The sequence below is a fragment of the Mangifera indica genome, chromosome 1 (assembly GCF_011075055.1).
Source record: "Mangifera indica cultivar Alphonso chromosome 1, CATAS_Mindica_2.1, whole genome shotgun sequence".
Lineage (NCBI taxonomy): Eukaryota > Viridiplantae > Streptophyta > Magnoliopsida > Sapindales > Anacardiaceae > Mangifera > Mangifera indica.
The window spans coordinates 14,524,918-14,543,941 of record NC_058137.1 but is presented as its reverse complement, the minus strand read 5'-3'; the positions used below and the strand labels follow the sequence as shown (position 1 = coordinate 14,543,941).

The window sequence follows — 19,024 nt, the reverse complement described above, 5'->3', positions numbered from 1 at the left end:
GACCGTAAATTTGATAGAATGTTAAATATGATTATGGAACTGAAGTCAACTAGGTGCAACCTAATAAATGAACAATATGTTTATGTAGTAGAGCCATCTCTTGTTGCAAGTGAGGGCATATGAATGTGCATAGGACCCATAATGAGAATATAAAGACATTTGTTAGTAGTTCTCACCATATAGAACTAGAGGTCAAGTGTCTTTCAGGCAACTAGACTTGGTACTCATGCATACGTTATAGAGTCGAGTTTCAAAAATTTCAAAAGTAAGTAGCCTAAATCCAAGTAAGGGAAAAAGTTCATATAATGCTCAAAGAACAAGAACAAGGAATTTAAATGGGAGAATGGTAAATATACTGGTAGAAGAGATAGAAACAAAATGAATAGTTACAATAGAAGCAACGAGAATTATTTCTCTCGTGAATGAATAGGGCTAAAAATGATCTTATCTCATTCTACATAAAGTGATGAAACTTACATTTTAGTACTATGATATTTACTGAGTATTATCCTACGAGGATTATGGACTCAAAAGCCACTGACCAAATAGATAATAATAGAGGATCTTTAGTAGATTTATGTCGAATTCCAAAGAAGGTGAATTGGATACATGTAGACAACACCATAAGGGTTGTAGTAAGAGGAATGGACACGAGCAAATGAGCTTTGCGAGATGATCGAATCCTATACTTGCATGAAATCCAATATACTCTAATTATTCGACAAATCTTGGTCAAAATATTTATTCTTCTTAAACGAGGATATAATTTGAATTTCTTTGGGTATTTTATCAAAACGTAATAGAATTGATTTATATGAATTTGGTTTGTTGGTTGAATGGTTATATGGTATTTGTCACATTTCATTATTATAATGTTAGTTTTTCATTATTTGCTTCTTCTATATGTATGGATATGAATGCAAATATATGACATGCTAAATTAAGACACATTTGGCTAAGATGAATTGAATAGAAACTGCTTACGTGTGAGCATTGCCCAATTAGAAAAATTTCTAGAAAACCATTTGACTAAGTTATAAGAAATTGACTTCCTTTGCAATTTACATACTTAGGTATATATGTTTCCTATAAATGTAAAGCTTGAGAAGATATCTCATATTTCATTATTTTGTTGATGACTATGCTTAATTTGGTCTTGTTCACTTGATCTCCTATGAGTCAGAGCAGTAAACTACTTTAGACACTATATTTTACTGAGGTTGAGAATCAATTAGACAAAATGGATAATAGTTTTAAAAACTAATTGAAGTCTTAAGCATTTGCCTGAAAAGTTTGAAGAACTGAGTAATGAAAAAGGAATTGTATGATGACTAATAATTCTAAGAACTCTATAACAAAATGGTGTAGCAGAAATGAGTAATTGAACTCTATTGGAATTGGTTAGGTCAATGATAGTGCAAACAAAACATCAATATCACTTTATGATGATATGACGTTAAATTGTTACATATGTACTTAATTGATTGTCTACTAAATAAGTTGTTTTCAGTCCCTATGAGTTATGGTCAAGTAAAAAACCTGAGTTAATTGATTGTAACTTTAGTGATTAGCAGTTCTTATCCATAGCTTTTCTCATGAGCTCAAAAAATCAGGACCAAGAAAAAAGGAATGTATCTTTATCAAATATGTTGAACACCCAAAGGGTATGTGTTCATTAGAGAGGATTTCGCTGAAAGATTAATTGAAATTGTATCAAAAGATGCTACATTCATAAAGAATATTTTTTTTAATAGGGATCATGTTGATAAAAGGTTTCATCTAAATGAGATGAAAGAAGAATGATGATAGATACATCTTAAGGACTATTAGTTGAGTCCTAAGAGATAATACCTACATTTATTCTTGATAATGAGAGTGAATGCAATTGAGCTTTACCCTATTTTGGATAGTAGGAACAGTGACCATCATTGCTTCCTTTGTCCATTTTAATCTAGTGGGACCATTGAGATTAAGCTTCAATCTATTTCGAATAGTGAGAGTAATGATCCTCAATTGTCTAGGATAGGTGCCCAAAAGTTCTCTAATGATATTTTAAATTGAAAACAAGGTTTTTAATAACCACTCCCTAAGATGATAAAGAACCTAAAATTATAAAAAAAGTTGAGTCATCCCTTGATAAGAAAAATGTTGAGATGTATTAGAAGAAAAGATGAAATACGTAGAAAACAAACAAATTCTAGATTTTGGTTGACTCACTATCGGGATAGAAACCCATTAAGAACAAGTGGGTTTCACAAATTAATCATAAGACAGATGACTCAATAAATAAATATTACTTTGTTTTATAGCAAATAACTATACCTAATGAGTAGGTATAAATTGTAAAGAAAAATATTTTCGCAATTTATAAGATTTATTTCAATATAGTTGATTCTAGTTACGGTAACACAATTAAATTTAGAATTGTATCAGATGAATATCAAGATAACTTTTCTTAGTGGAAAACTTGGAAAAGAAATCTACGTGAAACGAGATAGAAATCTCGTTGTTATAGATCTGAAGCATAGAATGTGCAAACTTCAAGAACGTTACCTAAAATTGTTGTCTAGACTCTAGTACTTGAAATTTTATAAGACTTAATATCTTATGACTTTAAAATGATTAATCAAGATCATCATGTTTATATGACAGAGTTTGATGACAAATTTGAAATAAGTGATGATTATCAAATGATGGTTGTCCATACTTTTAACTCATAGGATGTGGAAAAATAGATTACATATTGGGAATTAAAATTTAGAGAGATTATTCAAAGAAACTTTTGACTCTATCACAAGAGCATAATATTCAAAAAATTCTATAACAATCCAATATAATATGTTATGAACTTGTTGATATTCTTGTGTCAAACGATAAATTATTCCAACTAACAGATATGTGCCAAAACTTAAGATGGAAATAGAGAAATATCAATAGTTATCTATTTAAATGTCATTAGATCTATTACGTATGCTATGGTGCATACATGCCCATACATTTGTTCTTATTATTGGGTGAGTTAGTCAATATAAGTCAATATCGAGAAGAGCACTAAAAGACTATTTATATAATATTAATATATTTAACAGACCCTATGGATTGTTGTTAATGTGATTAAGAATCAAATTTACATTTGATTGGCTATTTAGATGCTAGTTGGAGAAGTAATTTAGAGCAATGCAAATTAAATTCTAGCTATGTTTTCTTACTCCAAAAGAGTTCATATCTTAAAGTGATAAGAAACAAAAATGTGTAGCCTTATCCACAATGAAGGTCGAATATATAGCCTATTTAGCAATTATTTGGTTAAGAAGATTCTATGTGAATCTGGGTAAACATAACGATATTGTCGGAACAATAGTTGTCTATTGAAATAAAAAATCTTGTATTATAAGATAACCAAACATATTGACACAAGACATAATGTTCTAAGAGACATTATTTTCAAGAGGAAAATAAGCGTACAATATAATTTTATGCATTACATAATAATTGATCCTTTGACTAAGCTTGGTCCAAGAAAAGTATATCTTGCATGTGTTGAATTTCTTGGATTATATAGACTGTGATTGCTAAGTTGTTGTGCTTTTATATTGTACTGGTGACACAACATAAAAAACCATAAATTCAAGTTTATTTTATATGTAAACTGACATCCCATATTTCTTGGGTTTTTTATTACATACATATCATTTTTTGGTTCAATGAAATTACAATGTCACACAAGTTAAAGATTGACTCACTCACAAAAATAATCGCCTTTGGTGTTGATAGAGTTAGCAAAAATGATAAATTATTCTTAAGAAAAGTGATGCTGAGAGAGTGAACCAATGAGAGATAAATTTCTTGAGAATAGAATTATTGAAATTAAGATGTCGCCTTGATGATCGATCAAGATAAGGTCATAGATAGATATATTTGAAAATGATCGATTTGGATTCCTTATGTCCAAATAACTTGTGAATACCAGATTTGAGTTCTTAATGTTGAGAATGACATTCTCGAAAATACACATTTTAGCACATGATTCATACTATGTATGCATAAGTAAGACGTCAATTGAAGTAGTGAGAGGATGAATCTTTACTCCCTCGCTGTGTGAGACTTTATAAGGATAACCTTATGTTGAAGTAAAGTTACTACCTTAGCTTGACACCTATGACCATACATGATTCGATCCATGGAACATGACTAAATAAGCAGTTAAGTTAAATTAAGAATTTCAAGTAGAAGAAGAAGACTTATATATTACGTGTGTTATGGTTGGCCAGTCATATCACTCATATAGGAGAATGGACTTGATCATGAATATATAGAAAAATAGCACATTAATAAATGAGGGATCGAAGAGAGCTAGTGTTATTAAGTAAGTTTGGTGTGCTGCGAGCCTAACACTGTATTTTGTTTTATTTAGGTTAAAGTGACTATGCTATTTCTAATAGATACATAGTATTTAACACGTAAGTATAAGTTGTTCACGAGATTATACGACACATTTACAAGTATGAGACATACTGTCTTATGAGACTTTTGTCTTATCCCTCTCAAATTATGAAGATGAACACATCTCTTTTGAAAGATATACACCATGAGAATAGGTAGAAATCCTTTCTTACATTTTTCCATATAAAATCTTTTCAACACATTGTCTATGTACGTGCTTTGACTTAGGCCAAACAGTTTATGTCCTTTATCCTGGTAACATAGTATTTAACACGTAAGTATAGGTTGTTCACGAGATTATACGACACATTTACAAGTATGAAACATACTGTCTTACGAGACTTTTGTCTTATCCCTCTTAAATTATGAAGATGAACACATCTCTTTTGAAAGATATACACCATGAGAATAGGTAGAAATCCTTTCTTACATTTTTCCATATAAAATCTTTTCAACACATTGTCTATGTACGTGCTTTGACTTAGGCCAAACAGTTTATGTCCTTTATCTTGGTAAATTTTAATCCTAAGAATGTAGGTTTTTTCTCCTAAGTTTTTCATGGAGAAACACTTGGATAACCAAGCCTTTATCACTTGTAGGTTTGGTATGTCATTTCCAATAATTAAGATGTCATCGATATACAATACTAGAAATACAACTATGCTCCCATTAAACTTTTTATACATACACAACTCGTTTTCCTTTTTTATGAAACCAAACTCTTGTATAGCTACATCAAAACAAATTTTTCAACTTCTGAAAGTCTACTTAGGCCCATAAATGGACTTTTGTAACTTGCATACTTTATTAGTCTGTCTAGTAAGAATGAAACTATCGGGTTGAGCCATATAGATGTCTTTTACAAGGTTGTCATTCAAGAAGACAGTTTTGACATCCATATGAAAAACTTCATAGTTATGGTATACAACAATAACAAACATAATCCTAATAGACTTAAGCATAACGACTGGTGAAAAAGTTTCATCATAGTTAATGCCACATTTTTGTGTGAAACCTTTGGCAACTAGTTATGCTTTATAGGTATGCACATTACCTACTATGTTAATTTTCTTTTTGAAAACCCATTTGTACCATGTTGGTTTTACTCGTTCAGGTGCATCCATCAGAGTCTATACTTGATTTTACTTCATGAATCTATTTTGGATTTCATCGCATCTAACCATTTATCAAAATCTATACTCAAGACAACATCAATGTAAGTGTTAGGTTCGTCATTAGATATGACCAATATGTTGCTTGCTGAGTCATAAGAAAACCAAATATTTCTGGCTCGTGACATACTTGTGTAAATCTACGTAGCTTTTGTGTGCTTTGAGATTGTTCCTGTTATGACAGATGCCCTAGAGCCAATAGATTTGATATTTGTAGTTATAATTTATCTTATTAATTAATAAAAAGATTTATAGTTATTTAGTTCATACGCTTGTTTATTATATGATTGTGCGAATAATATGCCCTTAGAATGATAGAATTGTAACGAAGAGGATTAAACAACTGATTATGGGAACCCTATGCACCTATTAGATGGTCATTCTAGAAATGTCCATAATCCCGACATTACAATGACCAAAGGCACAATAATAGTGATGAGATTATCATAGTGTTAAGTGACCACATTAAAAAGTGGCAACAGTTCTCACTTGTCGAAGCTGTTTGCTAACAGTTTGGTGCAACATATGGGTGCACATTGTAGACGTGTTCATCAAACTAACCCCATTAGACGATATCTATATGGATGATTGCTCTAGTGTGTATGAAACAAATCCTTTGAACACCACGGGTGCATGTGATCTTTTGATTTGAGATTGTTGGACCATCTCGTGTAAGAATCAATATGGTTTGATCCTATCCAACGTATCATCGTAATAGAGGTATCATAAAGGTAGTGAACAACCATATTGTGAGATATATGAAGGCTATGGTTGACTAATAAAAGATTCGTCACTCTTGAGCATAAGAGAAAATATCTCATATGTGAATGCTAAACAACATTCATGACTGTTCGAATCTTTGGCCACAGTAGGATGAGGTTGTAGCTTAATTTGTGTAAGTTAATAATGTGTATCAACTTATATCATAGAACTAATAAGATAAACACACTTGTATGACTTGTCTCGAGAGATATTAGTTGATGAAAGGATTGAATTACACGTAATTGTGATGTTGTAAAAACTTTTAGATATATTCGCTAACACTCTGTCATTCAGATGGCCATGACACATTGTTAGAGGCCAATCTTGCTATATATCTAAATTCAATCTGAATTTAGATACTATCGATTTGATGGAGAACTTATAGATCACACATATTAAGGGGTTGATACAAACCTTAGATCATGGAAAGAGAGAAACATATGAATGTGCTTTTACTAGAACCATTTGGTGTCCAAGATGCCATATGGCATCGTGTAAATGCATTGCATGGTTTTGGTTAGACGCACTTAGGAGTCTAACTGAGCAAGGTGAAATGATGAATGTGAGTCAACTGGTTAAATTAACTCGTAGGTAAAGTGTTTTAGTCAAATAAGGATTCTTTAAAGTCTTTGTTTGATAGAAAATTTAAGTTGAGTTGAAATCCTAATTTAGCTAGGATTCCTATTAATTAAAACTTTCAATAAATTCAAAAGTCCTTGTTTGATAAAAAATTTTGGTTGAGTTGGAATCCTAATTTGATTAAGATTTCCATGCATTAAAACTTCCAATGAATTAAGAGTCTTAATTTAGTAAGAACTCTTGGACACCTTAACACTTAAGTAATTGGAGTCCTAACTTATAATTCTTGCACACCTTATAAATAAAGGTGTTTAGTTTGAGTTAAATTTTTTAACATAACAATCCAAAACACATACATGCTAAACAAACATCTCTATGCATGAAATCTTGTTGATGCAAGCTTTCATTGTCCTAATCTAATTCCCAAGATTTAGTCAACAGAAGTCATAGCAACCTTTTTTATAGATAGTCTCTCATTCGTGCTTTGTGTGGATACCAAGACACTGCCTTAAGAGGGTTGGATAACTATTTTTACATAACCACGTGAAATCTTCGAGGAACTAGTAACACAGGTATGATTTCTAAACACTTTATGTATATTTAACATGTTCATGAATCTATGCATTAAAACGGGCATCTAGGATGGGTTTTAGGTTCTTTGATAATTTTTAAAATTTTTATTTCTATTGCTTTGCTAGTTAATGGCATCCTAAAACCTTACAGTGGTATCCGAATCACCATTTAGACATACTTTCATGAAAATGTACTTGCAAATTTTGGTTATTTTTATATGTTGTTGCATTTAATTGATAAATAATCAAATCCCTAAAATTGGTAAAATTGATTTGCAATCATGTTGCCATACTATTTTTTAAATTCAAGAACAATGTAAAGATGTGTTAAGTTTATTGAGTGATCATTTCTAAAATTTTCTTGAGTTTAATTGTTAATGCATGATTAAATTCAAGGTTGATAGTCAGTTTGTCATGTAAGCGTGGGTTACACACCACTATTGCTCACACAATGATTGACTTGCCTTTGCACAGTGGCTCTTGGATTTCCCATCATTGGAAAGATAAAAAACTGAGGTTAGAAACATCACCTTGCATGGCTGGAACAAAGATTGAACAGGGTGGTGCCACACACTGCTACGTTGTTATACGTCATGATGCATGTTTGGACAAAATCTAATCTATAGGTCAATGAGGTGGTGGCTTAAGCTCTGGCCACTTAGATGTGGTAGGATAACCTTTGCCTTGTTTGGTTCTTGAGGTAAGGGCTAGTGTGTTGCTAGATGACACCTATCTAGGCAATTTTGTCCATGTTGTAATCTATCAATAGTGCACTCGTTGCACCTTGAACTTGTGCGTGGCTGGGCAATTTTTCAACCTAAGTCGTGAATGTTTTTGGTGCAAACCATGTACAGTGGTCCTCAATCATGCCCTCAACATGCCTCCCAAGATGCCTATATGCCTTTCAAGATTGGGAATTAGATTTTCATTTGAGTTTTGTTGAATTAGAACCAAAACTGAAATTTTCTTGAGTGTTGGGGTTAAACAATTATTTTGCAAAGTTTTAAGGATAAAAATGTAATTTAACTCTTGGATAATTAATAGTTAAAATTTAATTTTAATTGGATGTGTATGTATGAATGTATGTATGCGTGGTGCCTAGTACACAGTCAATGAACTGATGTGAATATTTTTATTTTATTTATTTTCCTTGGGTTGTAATTCTCAAATAGGGTATGTGCACTCTGCCTTAATTCCCATTCTTCTTTAGTTTAGGTTGTTATTGTATTTTTTTAGAATAATCTAACTAGGAAATAAAGTCATATAATTATTGAAGATTGGAGGCGAAAAGGATAAACGTAAAGATAAAGACTCGAAGACAAAATATTCACCTAGGTTGACTAGTTAGACCTTTCTTGATTCAAGAGGTTTGACATTAGTTTATGGTTGTATATTGACACTTTTTAATTTTATGTTGTTGGATGGATGTGAATGAATATATTTTTCCAAATATCACCTAACATGTGAGATAAAATTTGATGAGACCAATTAATTAAAAAACCTCAATTTAAATATTAAGTCTAAGATCAAATTGGTGTCTTCCAATATAATGTCTTGTTTACCAAAACGAAAGGTACACTTTTACCAAGCAGAAAATTAGTAGAGGTTCATATTAAGGGTACCCTTGTTTGCCAAAGCAAAGGGTATAGCTGGACCATAATCTTGAAAAGATAGATGTGTGATACAACAATAAATAACTCTAGTGCAAGTGAGAGTTTTGTTAGTGTATGCCCTAGGAATCATTTATGTTATCGATTTTGAGGGTATTTTAATCTTGTATGTACATTTATGTGAATTATTAATAAAAGAAGCAGTTTTTTTGTTTATATGCATAAGTTGTTTCTTTTATTTGTGATGATATAAAATATGTATGTGAACTGTTCAGATGACTCACTTAATGTAAAAATTGAGTCATCAAATTGTTTTCTATAAACGTGACATAACTTCGACAATTATATCACATAGTAGACATATTGAATACCTTCGTTGAATGTCATAAGATGATATTAGTGTGGATGATGATGATAGTCATGTCATTATGGTATTGGTATAGATTAATAGTTAGAGAACTGTTTTTCAAATATGACAAATAACGATAAGTCACATGGTCATTAAATTGTAGTCAATGACTTATCGTTAGTGTATAAAATAATCCTTTGACTTGAGATGTGATAATCAAATTTGATATGGATACACATGATTCGTATGGTGTATATATACGAGGTTAATCACATCTCTTAGGATAAACTATATTGGTCATGTGTTATTTGTATATAGAGAAGAATGATATTCATGATGAGATCCATTGACTCAAAATGTATTAGATTCTAAATATCTACTAAGTTGACCTAGATTTGAGTTTCGAAGCAAATGTTGATAAATATTAGAAATCAAATCTCTGGTTAGAGTATAATGTAAATCATTCAAAGGATGTTCATAATGATGAGTTTCAAATATTTGAATTGACAATTCGTATAGTATCGAAATTAGGGCTTTGATGATCCATGAGTTTGAGATCAATTTGGATTTGACAACGAAAGAATATTACCTATATGGAACATATGATTGGGATATTAGGTTCGATGAACTATTTCTTTATTGTGGTTTAGTGGCTATGACATATTGCAAGATGTTTACCATATTCATTGGGTTTTTGGATGTCTTTTGAATCATCCAAAAGGAGACTCATGACTATGTCACGATGAACGTAAAGGGTCACACTAATAAACCAAACTATCAAAAGTGAGAATTGATTATTCGGGATTGGCTAGCACCTTCTGAAGGATAATAATATTCATATAAATGTTATATGGGGCAAAGATAACATTTTAAAGGTTAAAATGTTGGTGAGATGAAACTAAGATGCCTAACGTATATAATTGATATATATGCATTACAAGTGCACAAATTGAGAATTTGTTGGGCAAAAAGAGAATTAGCTAATTATATTTTGACCCACTATTATAAAAAGGTGGATTTTAGTTCATTTGAACTAACCTTAATCTAGTTTACAAAACACTTTCTCTCATTTAAAAGCTCTTTCCTCTCTCTTTCTCTTGTCTCTTGACCAAAGGTGAAATAAGGCTTGTGGTGGACTTGCATCGGAGGCTTTTGCACTTGAGAAGCTCTTCCATCATCCTATTTTCTATAGGAGGCAAAAGAGTAGGTAACATTCCTCACTTTTCTCCCTTTTTGTTTGCATGCCATGGTTCTTTCTTCTTCTCCATGTATGATGCTTGTTTGCATGTTCATCTTCATCTATTGCATCCTTCATGGTCATGCATCACAATTTTTACATACTTAACCAATTAAGCACAAATGGATACAAGCAAGATTAAAAGAGTAATGTACCCTTGGACATATTTGAGGGTGTTACATTTGATAACATATTAAATGTTCATCTAATTCATTATAATTGATCATGTCCAAAAAATAGTTCTCTAATCGTTAATCATACTAATACTCTAATGGTATGAATTTCATATTACCCGCACTAATATTTTGTCATGATATTCAACAGAACATATTCAATGTGCCTACTATTCAATTTCGTTGCCCAATTGACATCACGTATGGGACACGTTGATAATTTGATCTTTTGAATATCCGTTTCATCTTGACACTTCACATACACATAATTTTTTAAATAAAAAATTAAATTAATAAATAAAAATTGAAGCATTATACAAATGTGAAAAAAGAAACTTTTTTTTTCTTATTACATATATATTATTACAAGATTAAATACCTTGAAGTTGACAATACAATTTGTTTTTAGGGCATATACTAACAAAACAGTCCCAATCTAATCTCAAAATAAATTTCTATACCCATTCATTCCCTTTTAACCAATCATGAAACAAAGAACAAACAATCCCATAAATCAAATTCCATAAATTATAAAACTTTTGCGTCAAACACTCAACAATTAGCAAATTAGCAAATTTAATCAATACAGGAAATAAAACGAAGCTAATTAGCAAATTTAATTGAAATCAAATTGCTTTAATCATTAATCCAACAATTTAAACTAGCAAACTTAGTTTACCAAATCAACAAAGTCTCCAATTGTGTCATCACTGTCGAAAGTTATCTCGTTGATGTTAACTCACTCATCTCCCTCCTCTTTCCCACTGAACCAACTCACTCCATTGAGTCAACTTCAATGTCAAATGATCTGGTATTTCGGTTCAAATTGTTGATTGTTGTTATTGAGTATAACGACGTCGATAAGGCTGGAGGTGCTCTTTGGAGAGCACGGTACATTTTTGTGTCCCAAGAGTACGTGAGGTTTCTCGATGTTGTGGCTAATGAGAAATTGGAGGCAAATAGAAAGAGGACTGAAGGGTTTTTACAAGTTTTGATGTGTTCAATGAGAATGAGAATCACGTGGAAGAGAAGAAAACATAGGTTGACAATTTTACGCGGTCTTTAATGGAAATCATTAAATTTAATAGTTTATAAATAAATATTTAAAATTTAATAGATAAAACTTTGCCAATACATCAGACTTTGGATGAAAATAATTTTTTTGGCTTAAATAAAAAAAAATGTTAATATTATTTTATTACTGTCATATCAGTATAATATATAATTATATATATATATAACATTTTCTAGTTTACCTCTTATAAATCTTTTTGATAATTTATATTTGGGATACCCTTATTTATTTGTTTTTGTAATATTTCATTTATACCAGCCATGTAATCTTTTTTGGAGGCGGGCAGGAGATACTAGACGCATATTCTGATTTCAAAGTAATGGTCTACACAAACCTTTGGATTGCAATCAGCCACAAGTGCCTAGGTTTACCAATAGGGGTGAGGCAATCTCACCCAATCCAAACTCCATCCACAATCTTTTATCCCCATTCAACATCCTTCAACATCATCACTCTTCGTCAAACATCCTCAATCTCATAAAACCAAATTACTCTTTAAGCCTCAACCATTTTTTCCGTCTCTTCGGTTTTCATTTTTTTGCGATATTTTGGGCTCAATGGCAGCCATGAACTCTGGTGTTTTGGCCTGCAGCTATGCCATTTCTGGCGCTGCGGTATCCACTGACCTCAATTCAAAGTTTGCTTCAATGCCTTCTGGGGCATCTCCAAACCTCAACAAGCTGCCTGTGATCAGGGCTCAAATGGCTTCTGCGCCAAAACGACCAAAAGGAAATGAAGCAACAAGAGCTGCAATGGCGATTTTAGCAGTTACCCTTTTCACAACAAGTGTTGCTTCTTCTTATGCTAATGCAGGCATCATTGAACAGTACCTTGAAAAGAGTAAAGTTAACAAGGTTTGGTTCCTTGCTTGCTTGCTTGTTTCTAAGGATTCTGTATCTCATTCCAAGAAAATATTGATCTCAGGAAAAAAAAAATCTTAGAGATTAAACTATACTTATTTAGTTTTATTATTCTTGTTGACTTTGAACTTTTCTTCAGTGTGTGATAAGTGGTAGGATTAGTATTCCTGGAATTTGGATTTCGCTCTTGTATAGAGAGTTTGCACGTCAATTTTAATTGGAGAGAATAAAATATTAATGTCTCCTTATGTGCTAGCTTGATTCTGATTGTATTATATGTTATTTTATTTTTAATTTCTTACAAAAACATGTCATTGTTTCAGGAATTAAATGACAGGAAGAGATTGGCTACAAGTGGAGCAAACTTTGCTAGAGCTTACACTGTTGAATTTGGCACCTGCAAATTTCCTGAGAACTTCACTGGCTGCCAAGATCTTGCCAAGCAGAAGGTTTTTTAATCTGGAGCTTTTGCCATTTGTTTCTTAAAATCATGTTTGGTTTACAATCTAAATACTTTTTTTTCTTAATTTTTTCTGGGTACGAGAAATTTTGAGGAATTATCTGGCTGAAAATTTTCAGAAAACGACTTTCAGAACTAGTTTCAAGTTAAAATTGTTTCTGAAAATAGTCAACAACGGAGAATTTGACAAAAACTAGTGGTGCGAAATATTTTAAAAACAGTCTCATATACAATGATTTAAAAAAAAAAAAAAGCAGTATAAGACAAAACATATTATATATATATTAGCCTGAAATTTAAGTTGGTGTCCTTTCCAAACTCTAGAATCTTTGGTAACTGAAAACAATGATCTTTGGCCTAATACATATTTTCTCAGATATAGAGTTATTGAGATATCATTTTGATTTTTAATTATATATTAGTTTTGAAGATTAATTTCGATTCAAAAATCAAACATTTTATTCTTTGCTATAATTTTATGCAGAAAGTGCCATTCATCTCTGATGATTTGCAGTTGGAGTGTGAAGGGAAGGATAAGTACAAGTGTGGTTCCAATGTTTTTTGGAAATGGTGAAGAGGGAAAACTCTGATAATATTTTTATCTATTAATTTTCACCATGTATGTGGTTTCATATTAATGGAAGCTTACATCTCTTTGTTTAGAAATTCTCTTGCCGTGACATTTTCATATATTTGCCAAGTTTCTGTGGATTCTTGATGAGGAACCCGGTGGTGTTCAACAGTATCTTGAAGAATACTACAATGGTTTTTGTCCGGAAAACATATGGTGGCGAACATTTTATTTAGATACATAATAATATAAGATATACCGATGATAATTTCAGTAAATAACGGCTTACTTGGCTCTGAATGGAGTGTCCATCTATCTACACTACAATCACGACATCATCTTTTTTATACATCCATAATGATAAACTCGCTTTCCAAAAGACAGACGACTCTTTAATGCGGACCTGAGTCAATGATTACACCATTAAAAACCTTCACTGGGGACTATACTAGTTCTTGGGGGTAACAATCTTACTATTGGTGAAGCGAATTGCAAACTTCTGTCCCGTCAACAGCCAATGTGATTTTGGGGAAGCAGTCATCTCATTTTACCACTAAAGGGAAAAGGACTATTATCACTCAAGTTTGAGCTAAAATTCAAAATCACACTTATAATAGTTAAAAAATCTAAATTCTCGCCCATAGCCCAACATCTCTTTGTTGTACAATAGTGCGACAAAAAGACATCTCTTCAATCCACGTTGATGCAACGAAGAGATTTCCATCTCTACGTTGCACCACATGACAAAGAGACAAAGATCTCTACCTTAAACTACCTATCGTCACACCAAGAGAAGGAAGAGACCAAAGATAACACTGAAGGTAAAGAGTGGGAGTGAAACTGCTATTTTTGAAAGTTCTGAGGGTGGTTGAGTTTGAAAAATATGGAAGCCCTAGGTTTGGGGGTGAAAATGTTACTTTTTAAAGTTTAAAAATTTTATGCAAAAGTGAAATGTTGGTTTCTAAGACCTAGGGGGAAGTAACAAATTTTATATTTTTCTAATATAAACAATAAATTAACCATTTTATCCTTATTTCTAACAAAAAAAGTTAATAGAAGTTGGGTCATAGTTGAGAGTTTCGATTTTTTAACTGTTGTAGGTTTGATTTTGAATTTTAGCTAAAACTTGGGTGGGAAATAGTCCTTTTCCTATCACTAAACTATAAAATTCCATATGTGGCCTGAACATAGAACAAGAGACAAATAGCAAAAGAAGAAAGGAAGAGAACACCAGACTAGTAGAATAGAGAGAAAAATAAGAAAAAACAATTGCAATCTTATTTATTCGATAATTCATTATATGGGATCTCACCTTTATAAAAATATCCAAACAAATTTTCCATAAGCATCATTATCTTCCTTAAAAACAAAAACGGAAAAGGAAAACTGAATGCAAAAATAAAAATAGAAAAGGAAAATAGAAGGCATTTTCTAAACAAGGCATATAACCCACTCAAATGACAATGTTACTCATTTGCTCTATATGACGTGTTTCCAAGGCTCATTTAATTATCAATGACGTCATTCCAACTAAATGATTCATATGCGCATCAGCGTTCCTCCCTTCGATTACCTTGCTTTCAAGGGAAAAAGTTGGATATTTATGCCTCATCTCATCCACACACACTCTTAAGTAGCATCATTAGTGGAAAACCCTTGCCATTGCACCAAGACCTGAGCTATAGCCTCATTCCTCCTCTTTACCATTGATTGACTAATAATAGCTTATGGAATGCGATTTGAAAATGAAGCCATAGGTGGGCGAGGCGACGAAGCTTGTACTAGTGCATGCACAGCTTTTAATTGAGGCACATGGAAGACATCATGTATTCTTGCGTCTGGTGATTTTTGTACACAACTGCCCCAATAAAATCCCAAATCAGATATGGGCTATAGTACCTCGCTTGAAGCTTCTGGTTTTTGTGATGCATGGTACTTTGCCAATATGGTTGTAGGCACAAATTAACCCAATCAGCCAAGGATTTCATTCGATTTTGAGCCTTTGTAAGATGTTGTTTCAAAAATTGCAATACTGACTATCTGGATCATAGGAATGTGTCGACCACCTTTACCTTGGAATTATTTGGGAAATAAAGCACATGTAGAAGAGAAGGGTAGTCGTATAAATTCTTCAAAAGAAGACATTCCAATGCTTGAGTGATGCAATGTATTATATCAAAACTCAACTAATGATAGCCACGAGTACCAGGTATATGGAAGCTCTTCAGCCATACACCTTAAGTAATTTTCTAAACATTTGTTCACCACTTCAATTTAACCATCCATTTATGGATGGTAGGTTGTTGATAACTATAACCCCATCCCCTATAATTTAAAGAGCTCTCACCAAAAAGAGCTCACAAATATTATCCCTCTATCACTTGTAATTGTTTGTGGAATTTCATGAAGCTTGTATACGTTATCTAAAAATTACTGTGCAAATGTAATTATTGAAAATGGGTAGTGCAAGCCCATAAATGTTATTTTGTTAGTTGTCGACCACTACAAAAATCACTGACTTCCCATGCAACTTGGTAGCCCTCAATAAAGTCTATGATGATATCTTAGAACACCCCAGATGTAATAGGAAAAGACTACAATAATCCAGGGGAAGCCATATTTTTTGGTTTATATCTTTGACAAATAAAGCAACTCCTAACATGGTTTCTAACATCTTAGCATAGGCCCCTCTAATACATAATAGAAGTCAACTTCTTTGCAGTAACACTAACCCTTAAGTGGGCCCTCATTGTTGAATCATGATAAAGAGAAATAAGGTCTTTTCTAAGGCTACTATCCTCCCTAATATAAAATTCCCCTGCCTTTTAAAAATGTTGTTCTGTTAGGAATACTTCGTATAAGTGTTGTAGTCATACTACTTAGCTAGTATAATTGTCTAAAGTTGTTTGTCGGCTGCCCATGATTCCTCAATTCCTATTGGCAAAGTTTGAGTGATTAAGCTATGAATTTCTAACTCTATTCTAGGTAGCCTTATTTTTCCCTTGCTTGTAAACTATGTCATAGTCAAATTGCATAAGTTTGGCTACCCAAGCCTGTTAAGATGGGTTGTAACCCTTTGTTCTAGTAAATACTTCAAACTTTGGTGGTCCGTTTTGATGGTGAAAGGGTGATTAACCAAGTAAGCTTCCTATTTTTTTATAACATAAAAGGATGGCTAACATTTCCTTTTAATAAATAGAGAGTAATTGGTTTTTAGGTAATAGTGCTTTACTTAAATATGCAATAGGATGTCTCTCCTACAATAAAACAACTCTTATGTTTTCCCTAATTGCATAAGTCTCAATCAAAAACCTCTTAAAGGACTTTAGAAATGCCAAAATATGTGTAGTTATCATAACCTTTTTCAATTTTTTAAAAGCATCTTACGCTAAGCTAGTCTACTGTAATATAGTATCCTCAAGCAACTCTATGAGAGGCCTAGCCAAATTACCATAACCCTTGACAAACTTCCTATAATAGCCAATAAGATTGAGGAATCCCCTTAACTGTTTGATAGTTTTAAGTGTTGGTCAATCCCTTACTGCCCTAATCTTTTTAAGGTCAGTGATTACTCCTTCCATCGTAATAACATGGCCCCAAATATGCTATCTGTTTACAACCAAATGAACATTTGCCTTTCTTGGCCACCAACTGATTCTACCTCAAGGTGTAGGACCAATTCCAAGTGTTGTAAGTGCTTATGCTTGTCTTTTCTATATATTAATATGTCATAAAAAAGGACTAATACAAACCTCTTCAAGTACACCTTAAAAATAAAGTTCATAAGGGCCTAAAATATGGAAAGAGCATTAGGTAGCATGAATGACATTACCAAGAACTCATAATGCCCTCATGTATTTTGAATATATTCTTCTCAATGGATGATTAGTGTATCCTAATTTACCAGCATCCATATTTTAAATCAATTTTTGAGAAGATTTTTTTGCACCTCCTATCTCAACTAGAAGTTCTTCTATTATTGGTATGAGGTACTTATTTTTTATGATGACTTGATAAAGACTTCTATAATCTAGACATAACCTCTAAGTTTTATCCTTTTTTTTGGTTAAAACCATAAGGCTAAAATATGGGCTGCTACTGCTTCTGATCACCTCTACTTCAAGCATCTATTTCACCATCCTTTTGATTACATCTTTTCATATACTCCTATATTTGTGGGGTCTTACATTTATTGGTTGAGCATTTTCCTTGAGAACAATTTGGTGATCCTGGTTTTTAGGTGAAGGCATACAAGTTTTTTTTTGCTATAAACAATATTATACTAAGTTAGAAATAGTTCTAGCTCTTGCTAATTCTTATCACTGATACCCTATATAGCTTGTAGCATAACTTTAACTTCTGGCACCTTAGGTATTACTAACTAAATCAAATCCAATTGTTGATCCTTTTGTAGCAATTTTTGCAACCTAGTACTATTAATAATTGATAGTTCATTACCTTCTACCTTTTGTAATTTTATTAGTACATCTTCTTTAGTAAATCTTATCCTAAGTTTTTTAAAATTCCATAGTATATCTCTAAGTGTTACTAGCCATTTAGCCCTTAACATCAAATCATAATTATCTAACAAGTAATATAAAGACATTAGGAATGAATTGTTGCCATTGGACTTTTATAAGCATGTGGACATTTAAGCTCTTGGCCATTAGCTACCACTACTTTGGTCTTTCAATTTGTTTCAATTTACAACCTAACTTATTTGTTGTTGCTTTATTTAAGAAGTTATTGTAAGGTTTTCAGGGCACTGATAATCGACAATGTAGTAGAATTTAAAAATTTTTAAAAACAAAAACGTCTGAAAAACCCTAACTAGGTACCTGTTTTAAACATATATTCATAAACATGTAAAAACACTCATAGGGTGTTTTATGTTTATACCTGCATTGATAACTCCTTCAAAACTTCACATGGCTTGAGAAAGTACGTTATCTAACCCCTATAAGGTAGTGTCTTTGTATCCATGCAGAGCACAAATACAAATAGAGAAATCCAAATGAAAAGGTTGCTAGGGCTCTTAACAGTACTCACGGTGCAATGTTAGGATTATGGACGTTTCTATAATGACCACTTAATATGTATACAGGGAAGATCAATTGTTTGTTCCCCTTGTCACAGTTCTACCATTCTGAGGGCATGTTAT

The 19,024-nt window shown here is 32.2% G+C and overlaps 1 protein-coding gene across 1 annotated transcript; it reads left to right on the top strand.

Annotated features, from left to right (window-relative positions):
* The first annotated feature begins 12,285 nt into the window (after window positions 1-12,285).
* LOC123216458 (photosystem I reaction center subunit N, chloroplastic-like) lies at window positions 12,286-13,958 on the top strand. Its single transcript, XM_044636865.1, has 3 exons — window positions 12,286-12,826; window positions 13,156-13,281; window positions 13,777-13,958. Exons 1-3 carry the CDS (start codon window positions 12,530-12,532, stop codon window positions 13,864-13,866), a joined length of 513 nt encoding a protein of 170 aa, XP_044492800.1. The 5' UTR covers window positions 12,286-12,529; the 3' UTR covers window positions 13,867-13,958.
* Window positions 13,959-19,024: the final 5,066 nt, after the last annotated feature.

Excerpts from the sequence above, each read along its gene's own strand:
- LOC123216458 (XM_044636865.1), top strand. The coding sequence starts at position 12,530 with ATGGCAGCCATGAACTCTGGTGTTTTGGCCTGCAGCTATGCCATTTCT. Across the intron at positions 12,827-13,155 it reads AAAAGAGTAAAGTTAACAAG|GAATTAAATGACAGGAAGAG; the intron begins GTTTGGTTCCTT and ends TCATTGTTTCAG. Across the intron at positions 13,282-13,776 it reads AAGATCTTGCCAAGCAGAAG|AAAGTGCCATTCATCTCTGA; the intron begins GTTTTTTAATCT and ends AATTTTATGCAG.